The sequence below is a fragment of the Nycticebus coucang genome, chromosome X (assembly GCF_027406575.1).
Source record: "Nycticebus coucang isolate mNycCou1 chromosome X, mNycCou1.pri, whole genome shotgun sequence".
Taxonomy (NCBI): domain Eukaryota; kingdom Metazoa; phylum Chordata; class Mammalia; order Primates; family Lorisidae; genus Nycticebus; species Nycticebus coucang.
The window spans coordinates 2060623-2071229 of NC_069804.1; the positions used below are offsets into that span (position 1 = coordinate 2060623).

At 41.2% G+C, this 10607-nt stretch overlaps 1 protein-coding gene across 4 annotated transcripts in view; it reads left to right on the forward strand.

Moving 5' to 3' along the window:
* XG (Xg glycoprotein (Xg blood group)) overlaps positions 1 to 8255 on the forward strand; it is a 56870-nt gene extending 48615 nt beyond the window's left edge. For 2 of the 4 annotated variants that reach the window (XR_008377523.1, XR_008377524.1), the window contains 2 exons: positions 2936 to 5275; positions 5484 to 8254. Coding sequence is in view for 1 of the 4 variants with exons in the window: in XM_053579347.1 (XP_053435322.1) it covers positions 2936 to 2952 (17 nt within the window). In the remaining 3 variants the exon portion in view is untranslated. Of the gene's footprint in view, positions 1 to 2935; positions 5365 to 5483 lie in introns of those variants that run through there. The other 2 variants (XR_008377525.1, XM_053579347.1) reach the window with 2 other exon arrangements.
* The last annotated feature ends 2352 nt before the right edge of the window (positions 8256 to 10607 follow it).

A 10607-nucleotide genomic window follows, 5' to 3' on the forward strand; every position in this document is an offset into this window, starting at 1 on the left:
ACTCCTTTGACCCACAGGTGCTTCCTAGTGATGCATATTTTTATCTCAGGGTTCCTAGAAGCTTGGTCCTCGGACCACCCATGTTAGAATCTGTCTGGGGTTTGCAGGGGGTGGAGAGGCCTCTGCCCCACACTTCTTGAGGATTTGTGTTTGAAGTCAAAATCCTAAAACCTGCCTGTGACACCCTCTGCTGGCCAATGGGTGGTACTACTTAGTGTCCTTTTGGGGTGAGTTTACACAACACCCCACCCTGAAAGTTTTGGGGAGGGGGGAGGAATTGAATGGTTGACACACAGCTTTATTGCCTTGTAAAGACACACCGTGTTTTAACCTCCTTGGCATTTTTGGCAGCGATGTGTAAACATGTGTTAAACAAGGGCTGAAATTGAGGGATACTCTCTCTCTCTCTCTCACACACACACACACACAGATGTCCCCTGGGACAAAATGTGAGACTAGTGGGGTAGCAGGGAATAGCACATCAACAAACTGAGTAATCAAGACTAGTAATATATTAGCATAGTATTTTAAAAAGAAAATCAGATCGGCAAACTACAGCCTGCAGGCCAGCTGCGTGTTGGTGTAAATAAAGTTTTATTGGTATGGGGGCCAGTTGAGCTTCCAAAACAGGTGGGGTTTCTAACATATGGACCATGCCCTCCTTGTGTATCTGATACGGAAGTACTTTTTAGTTAAAGTTGTGTAGTGTCTTTTTTTTTTTTTTTTTTTTTTTTTTTTGTAGAGACAGAGTCTCACTGTACCGCCCTCAGGTAGAGTGCCGTGGCGTCACACGGCTCACAGCAACCTCTTAACTCTTGGGCTTACGCGATTCTCTTGCCTCAGCCTCCCGAGCAGCTGGGACTACAGGCGCCCGCCACAACGCCCGGCTATTAAAGTTGTGTAGTGTCTTGAAGCTGCCCTGTGGATACCCGAAAAACTATTCTGTATACCTCCTCCATTATAACTCAGTGCTAGCGTCACCAAGTGTCCCTCTGAGTGTATTGTCACTTCCCTGTAAGTTTCTAGGCTCAGAGGAAAGGAAGATGCCAATAGGGTGATATACCCTTGGAGGGACACTGGAACACAACCTGGGTGTGCACCCTGGCTCCACATCACGTTGCCGACTGCAAAACTTATACAACATCTAGGAAATATGTGCATGGTAACTGCAGGCAGGACTTGGCACCTAGAGCGGTCAGGATCCTAGGATTGTGCTGATGGACTCCAGCTGTCTGTCCTCCAGTCAGAAATGTTATATTTCTCCTAAGGCATGTGTGTGCTGCCCTGGCCACATCTCTGCAGATGTGCAGTGCACAACCTGGGGAACCATATCCCTGGTGCTGAAGCCTCTCCACCTTTTTGGGAAAGAGATATGGAAACAGAGGAGCTAAGTAAATAGCATCAAACGTCTGTCACTTACACTGGACATTTGAGCATCATGATTTGCTTTTATTTTATAGAATGGAGCAAATAACATCACTCTCTTTAGAGGTTATAAAGACCAATGAGACCATATCTTAAAAAGATGCTCAGGGCAGGTGCGGTGCTGAGGTGGGAGGCCAGGAGTTCCACTGCAGCCTGAACAAGAATAAGACCCCATTCCTATAATAAATAAATAAATAAATAAACAAACAAACACACACACACATATATATAGCACCTGTGGCTCAGAGGAGTAGGGCGCTGGCCCCATGTGCTGGAGGGGGTGGGTTCAAACCCAGTCCCGGCCAAAAAAACTGCAAAAAAATAAATAAATAAATACACACACACACACACACACATATATATATATGTATTTGCCAGGCATTGTGGTGGGCACCTGTAGTCCCACCTACTTGGGAGGCTGAAGCAGGAGGATTGCTTGAGCCCAGGAGTTTCATTGAGGTTGCTGTGAACTATGATGAGGCCACCGCACTTTAGCCTGGGTGACAGAGAAGGACCCTCTCTCAAAAACAAATAAATAGATAAAAATAAAAATAAAAAAAGGGATTCATACAAATACTAATGTTAACTAAGAAGAGAACTAGTCAGTTCATTTATGATGGTGTAAACCAGCAGTTCTCAACCTGTGGGTCGTGACCCCTTTGGGGGTCTTCTGCATATCAGATATTTACATTACAATTCATAACAGTAGCAAAATTACAGTTATGAAGTAGCAACAAAAATAATTTTATGGTTGGGGATCACCGCAACATGAGGAACTGTATTAAAGGGTCACGGCATTAGGCAGGTTGAGAACCACTGGTTTAAAATGCTCAATGAATGGCAAATTGTAAAAAAAAAAAAAAAAAAAAAAGTTTTAAAAACTATTATTTTCCCCCAAATATGACCTTTTTTTCTAGTCAAGTGAAGCAGGCAAATATGATTCTTTAAACTTAATTTATTTTAATTGATGAATAATCATTATACATATTCATGGAGCACATTGTAATATTCCTATACACAAATGTAGAGTCATCAGATCATGGTAATTAGATCGGTCATTTCACACATTGATCTTTTCTTTTGTGTTGGGGACATTTGATACCTCCTTCTAGTTTTGTTTTGTTTTTTGCAGTTTTTGGCTGGGGCTGTGCAGGGTTTGAACCTGCCACCTCCACCCGCTCCTTTGAGCCACAGGTGCTACCCACCTTCTAGCTTTTTGAAACTATGTAAAATATGACTGTTGACTGTAGTCATTCTGCAAAGGACATTAGAGCTGATTCTTTTTGTCTAGCTGTTATTTTGTATCCTTTAATCAAATGTTAACAAATGTCTCACTTCTCTGTTACCCTTATGCTGCTCAGCCTCATTTGTCCTCTATTATACTTTTTACTTCCACGAGACTGACATTTTTTAGCTTCCAAATATGATGATATTTTCAAGAGTTTTTAATCCTTGTTTTTACTTTTATGGGTCCTGGCTTTGACATTGTGTTTCTAACCTTCTCTTCCAGAGCCAGTGAATGTCTGAAGACATCCGGATGCTTTGATCACTTTGAGAAAAACTGAATCAAGACAAGTACCCTGTGTATTCTTGGTATCATCTGATGACTTGGCATCATCTGCATGTTCTGTTCTGTGTTTACCATGGCTGCGGCCTCCGAAGGAACCCCCAGTTTGTTGCATGTGGTGTGGTGAATAGATTGCTTCATCTATCATTTCTGTCACACCTGCGCACCAAGAAGGTCCAGCTTTCTGTTCTGAGAGCTTCAACTACCTCACGGTGCAAAGAACACACTCATGTGTGTTGCAAAGCACGATTGCAACAGGTGGGAGAAGGGGTGTTATCAAATTCTGGGAGATGACGATTTTTGAGATTTTGCAGAAGGTGTGGTCAGAAGCTTGCCCTGTGCTACATTTCTCAGAGATGTCAAAAATTATGAAGCGTAGAAGTCAAAAGCTACTGCGTGATGACCACTGCAAATGAAGTGGGAATGAATTATTCCCAATGCTCACAGTAGGGTCTCATTGTCTATTCAACTTTGGTGTGTCTGCACAAAAAATTATTATTACCCACAAAAAATAAGCCCGGATTTTAAAACTTTTAGTGCAAAATTATGAATGTTAAAACCATCCAGGGGAAATCAGTCTCGGGCTACTTTCTCCTAGGAAATCTTGTATTTTTGATATGTTTTGGAGAATAGGAGACAGAAATGGTGATTTTTCAGATGTTGAGACCTGTCACAGTAATTTTAGTCTTTGATACTCTTTAGGCACCGGTTCTTACGGCAACGGCTTTTCTTTACTGAATGTATGCTTTTTCTACTCACCAAAGAAAATCTTAAATCCTTAGACATCTAAAAAAGTATACTAGCTATTTGCTTGTGTTTTAGAAATACTTCTGGGGAGAGGAAAAAGGATGCTTTGGGCATATTGGTATAAGTTGATTAAACTAAGGTTAATGTTTATATAACTTTTAGACTTTGGCTTAAATATCTGAACCAAAGATGACATTCATCACAATCTGGATCCGATATAAAGAACCCATAAAAATCCTAAATATGCACACTTTGTGCTCACCTTTATAAACTGGGGTCTCTAAAGAGGGAAAATGAAATTAGAAAACATTTGAAAGAGTAACACATTTTTAAAAAAATAACTTAAAACTAATATTCCAGATTTAGATATGTGAGAATTGCATGTCTCATCTCATGGATTTTCCTATACTATGTAGGTTAATTTGGAGACTGCATTTTCTAGTTGAATGTTTGTCCTATCACACTTTCCAATTCTTGTAAGAGGTTTGCTAGGAGTGGTGATTCCTAATGCCCAGCTACCATTTTTTATATAGGCAGTTCAGTCTGAGCTTAATTAAGTTCTTGTTAAAAAGCATGTGTATTTGTATATACAGACACACACTCATACACATATACATATTCATGCATACCTACATAGACTCTAATCATTTTTTTAATTGTTTAACCCAGCCCAATTTCTGAAACTTTCCATCATTTAAAATAAATATAAAACAGAAAAGTGGTTTTGATTGTTGTAGCATCCATCCAATATTTCAGGTACTAAATATAAAATTTTATGAATGGCTCCGCGCCTGTGGCTCAAGCGGCGAAGGCACCAGCCACATACACCTGAGCTGGCAGATTCAAATCCAGCCTGGGCTTGCCAAACAACGACAGCTGCAACCAAAAAATAGCTGGGCATTATAGCGGGTGCCTGTAGTCCCAGCTACTTTGGTAGTGGAGGCAGGAGAATCGCTTGAGCCCAGGAGTTGGAGGTTATTGCGAGCTATGAAGCCACGGCACTCTACCCAGGGCGACAGCTTGAGGCTCTGTCTCAAAAATAAATAAATAAATAAAATAGAATTTTATGAAATGGTGGTAGTAAGTGGCCCCCAAATCATGAAGCTATGTAGGTTTGTGTATTATCCAATAAATCCCTTTCTACACTCAAGATGGCTAACGAACGTGGAAAACAGATATAGTTACAAGATTATGAGATAAACTCACCCGGATGACAGGAGGCAAGGAAATTTAATATTCAACCTGCTTAAAATAAAAATATTTGAAATAGGGCAGCACCTGTGGCTCAGTGGGCAGGGTGCCGGCCCCATATACCGAGGGCGGCGGGTTCAAACCTGGCCTCAATGGAACTGCAACAACAACAAAAAATATATATTTGAAATAATCATCTCTTGGGGAACCTCTCTTTAGGCGGTCACCTCCAAGGCATTCTGATGCTGATGAGAAAAATAGTGATAAAATGCAAAATCTTCATGCATTTGAATGAAGGAAATGCTACCCTATTTCCCCAAAAATAAGACAGTGTCTTATTTTAAGGTGTGCTCCGGCCCCGGCCAAACTGCAACAAAAAATAGCCGGGCGTTGTGGCGGGCGCCTGTAGTCCCAGCTGCTCGGGAGGCTGAGGCAAGAGAATCGCGTAAGCCCAAGAGTTAGAGGTTGCTGTGAGCCATGTGACGCCACGGCACTCTACCCGAGGGCGGTACAGTGAGACTCTGTCTCTACAAAAAAAAAAAAAAAAAAAAAGGTGTGCTCCCAAAGATGCACTAGATCTTATTTTCAGGGGACATCTTATCTTTCCTGTAAGTAGGTTTTATTTTCGGGAAAACGGGGTAGCTTTGAATGTGTAGTTACCTTTGAACAACGTGGATGTGAATTAAGTAGGTCCACTTATACAAGGATTTTCTTCTACGTTGCCACACCTGAGGCAGCAAGACCCACCCATCTACTTCTTTCTCTCCCTTAGCCTAATCAGCATGAAGATGATGACCTTTATGAACATCCACTTCCACTTAATGAATAGTACATATATTTTCTCTTCCTTATGAGGTTTTTAATAACATTTTCTTCTCTCTAGCTTACTATATTGTGAGAATTTAGTACCTATTCTTACATAGATAACACATACAAAACATGTGTTAATCATTAGTTTATGTTATCAGTAAGGCTTCCACTCAACAGTAAGCTATGAATAGTTAAGATTGGGGTAGGGGGAGGAGTCAAAACCTGTGGATTTTGACCAGGGTTGGGGGAGATGAGTGTTCCTAAACCCCACGTTGATCATGGTGGATCAACTAACTACACAAAGTTCACACTCAGCTCCTCTTTGTGGGAACTTGAATACACCTTGTGGTCAATGGATGGACATCTTCATGTTGGAATGGGGAAAATCCATGACTGTAATTTCAGAACTGTGAGGGAGGAGATGCCAACTGTGGGGGCTATATTTTCATTTCTGCTTTCCTGCATGGGCATAAAAAGAACAACTTTATTTATTGCCCAAGCATAAGCCACTGTGTTCAAGATATCTCGGTTGTTGGAGATGGTTAGCCTGCTTCACCTTTGACACCTGAAACTGGAAGATTGAATTACACACACACACACACACACACACACTATTAATATGTTGTATACTGCTGTGAGTTGAATTACATCCCTTCAAATCCATTACGTTGAAGTCTTAACATCCAGTACTTCAGAATGTGACCTTATATGGAAATGGGTCATTGCAGTTGTAATTACACTCAGGTCACACTGGAGTCAAGTGGGCCCCTAATCTAATATGCCTGGGGTCCTTATAAGAAGCGGGTATTTGAATACAGATGGGGTCACGAGGAGAATGTCATGGGATTATTGGAATGCTACTTCCACAAGCCAAGGGACTGACTAGCCAAAGAAAAAGAGAACGTTTAGACAGACCCTTCCCTAAGCCTTCAGAGGGAGCAGGTCACTGCCCCCACCTGGGTTTTGGACCTGCACTCCCCAGAACTGTGAAACAATAAATAGATTTCTGTTGTTTAGCCAACGAGTTTGTGGTACTTTGCCACAGAAACCCCAGGAAACTAATATTAATATACACATTAATACATGCTGGGTACATGTTTTTTCCTAATTTGAAAGAAGTAGTGGGGGACTTTGTTTAGCTTTCTCTTAGAGGTAGTAGGCAAGATCAGTCATAATTACACTCTGGACTCTAATGCCCAATTCCTGCTTCTCTATTTTAAGCTGTAGAACCTCAGATATTTTACACATGCTCTCCAGGCCATGATTATGTCATTTAGGGAAAAAATAAAAGATGGATATCATAAGAGAATCTGCCTCTCTGATCCTCTGAACTCTGTCAAGGATACATGAGTTAACATGAAAGAAGCATTCCAACTAGTGCCTGGTAAGTACTTATAGGCTCCATCAGGGCTGGGAAAACATAAAATAAAATAAGCATTTCTCTTAAAGTGCATAAAATCAAGCTCATGGAAAAACACTTGGCATTTCTCAGAATAGGCTCAGAAGTCAAGACCATGAAATCAAAACAGCAGAAGCTAATGAAAAGCATGGAGAATGCAGGTTGTCTGTCCAAAGCCCTTCATTCTGTCTTAGTAACTTCAATAGTGCTATATCTGGTCCATGTAGTTCCCAGCTGAACTACAATTCCCAGCCTCCCTTGCAGCAGGTGAAGTCACGTGACTGAGCTCTGGCCAATGGGGAGCCAGCTCCATTTCTGAAGCTGCATGACCCTTTAATTACTGAGCAGAAAAATCACCTTCTAGTACGAGAAGAACCAGGGTGATTCTGTCTTGCTTTCAAGGAGCAAATGCTCTATCCAGATCCAGTTAGTATGATGTACGGATCCTTGTCCTATGATCTTTGCATGCATGAGAAGGAAAAAAAAAACACAACAATGAAGAAACATTTAAATTTAAAATTTTGAGGGAGGAGGGATTGGGTTATGCACAGAATTCCAGGGAGCCCTCAGAAAGCTTCTGCACCCACCTGCCCCTTTATTTGATTATCAGGCACATAAAGATGCTTCTTCAAATTTTTAATTCAAATTCCTCCTCAATTTTTTTCTTCTGACACAGACGTTTTCATAAGTTATCTAAGTCCTCTTAAGCTATCTCATCAACACCCCCAGAAATCATGAGCTTTGTCGTCTCAAGATCATTGCAAAAACTCAAGAGTTTTCTCTAATTTTCGTGGAAGAATTTTGGCTTGAATTTCAGTAGGCATCAGCTTCTGCACGTACATGGAAAATCTTTCCTTTTCATCTGCTTTGGAAAGGGTCTCTCATTCCTCCCACACCCCTATGGCAAATTCACTTTAAAGTTAATATTTGCTGGACACTTATTATATTGGAGGGGGATTTGATTTACTGACATCTTTATGTTTTTGCCAATAGTTTGGAATTCAACTTGTAAGCTGCGTGGCTTGTTTGCTTTTTTTCTGACTGCAATAAAACTTGTTCATTTTGAGAGTTTTCATGTAATCTCTGTGTGCATCTGTTATTTTATCCTCTTGAGTGTGTATTTGCTTGCTTTGCTTTCCAGAAAGACTTGAAGAACCCATTTACCTTAACACATGAATTGGTTTCTTCAAAACTTGTGATTTATTTCCTCAGAGGTCTCCGACTTGGGACGCCTTTGTCTTGAACCCCAAGGTTTCACCATCTAGATCATCTTCTCCAAGAACAGAAACCCAATCTGTGTCTTTGGCAAGTGTTTTTTATCATTTTTTTGTTTGTTTGTTAAAAGCACTCAGTGTTTCTTTGCATTGCTTGGCTTCTGTGAAAGCAGTTTTATGCATCCCTGAAAATGGGACTTTTCCTCCTAATATCTTTTACTGTTGCCTGAAGTGAGTCAATTATTCGTCAATCTTTTTTTTTTTTTTTTTTGAGAAAGAGTCTCAATGTGTCGCCCTTGGTAGAGTGCTGTGGTGTCACAGCTCACAGCAACCTCAAACTCTTGGGCTTAAGTGATGCTCTTGCCTCAGCCTCCCAAGTAGCTGGGACTATAGGTGCCCATCACAACACCTGGCTATTTTTGTTGTAGTTGTTGTTTTTTTTGTTGTCGTTGTTGTTGCAGTTGTCATTGCTGTTTAGCTGGCCCAGGCTGGATTCAAACCTGCCACCTTGGTGTATGTGGCTGGTGCCAAAACCACTGTGCTACAGGTGCCGAGCCCATTCTTCAATCTTAAAGGCCTTTCTGCTCAAGCCCTTGACAGGTGGCATGTTGAAAAGTCTCCTGAGATGGCTAACAGATTTCACACATCATGTATTTCAAAACCTTCTGTCATGCTTACATAGATGGGTTCCACTCATCTGAACATTTCCCCAGGATTCAAATTCTAAAGTCATCAGCAGCAAACCAGGTAATTCCTTTCATGAAAAGCAAACTCCTGCTCTGAACCCATCAACCTTAATCTACTTTCACACAGTCCCTGGATTTCTCTTTTTCTTTCCAATTAAGCTCATTCAGACGGTCGGAAATGTCACTTATGTAAGTCAGTGGAAGTTAATGACCAACCTTGGGAAATTGGCTTGCATGTCATTTTCAAGAAAATCAATTCTTCTTTTTGCTCATCAACTTGCGCTAAGACACTAGTTTTGGAAAGCTGCCCTGCTTGGGGAGGACTACAGAAGGCTAGATTGTCACTTTATTTTCTGCTATGACGCTAAACACAGCACATGTGGACAGCTTGGCTTTTTGGAAATTTACTGTTCTGACCAAGGGCAGATTTTTAATGCCATCTGACAGATTTAAAGGACATCTTTTACTTTGCAAAAGAGGCAACTTTTCTGTCTCTTTGGCCTTATTGGTTCAAATCATAGAATTGACCAGTTTCCTACAGATGACTCAAGTGAACGGTTGTAGGGATAAGTGACACTTGGGTCCAGATGACAATTGCTGACTGATTCCACAAATGTTCCTAGACTCATGTCTTGCGTTTTACCTTTGAGGACTCATTAAAGAGCTCAGATTATCATTACTGTATTTTTTTCCTTCTGTTCAGAAAGCATGTGTAGCGGTAATGGCCATGGACTTTATTTCGTTTGCTACCTTTCCCATGCAAATGAGACCTTCAGGTTGTAAAGAAAAGAATTATTAGGGGGCACAAGTCCAAATGGTGATAGTTCCTTAGGTTAGCTAATGAGGCCTCTTACGTTATCTTGAGATTCTAATGATTTCCAAGCTGTGATCACGAAGATCACGTGTATATGCGTGTGTATGTGTGCACATGTAGCTCATTTTAAAACAGTGAATAGGGTGCCAGCCCCATATACTGAGGGTGGCGGGTTCAAACCCAGCCCCCGTCAAACTTCAACAAAAATGTAGCTGGGCACCTGTGGTCCCAGCTACTAGGGAGGCTGAGGCAGGAGAATCGCCTAAGCCCAACAGCTGGAGGTTGCTGTGAGCACTGAGGCCATGGCACTCTACCGAGGGTGACAAAGTGAGACTCTGTCTCTACAAAAAATATATATGTACCCACAGTAGACTGGGTGTGATGGCTCATACCTATAATCCCAGCACTCTGGGAGGCTGAGGCAGGTAGATTGCCTGAGCTCAGGAGTTCAAGACCCCATCTCTACTAAAATAGCCAAGTATTATGGTGGGCACCTGTAGTTCCAAGTACTTGGGAGGCTGAAGCAGGAGGATCACTTGACTTCAAGAGTTTGAGGTTGCTGTGAGCTATGAAACCATGGCAGTCTACCCAGAGTGACAGAGTGAGTTTCTGTCTCAAAAAAACAAACAAACAAACAAACAAAAAAAAACATGCACAGACACATACACACACAGTACCATAGAGTATATACACATTTTATGAAAGGAAAAAAGCTGTGTTAAAATTGTAATACTCAAATCATGTTTGGCTTCTG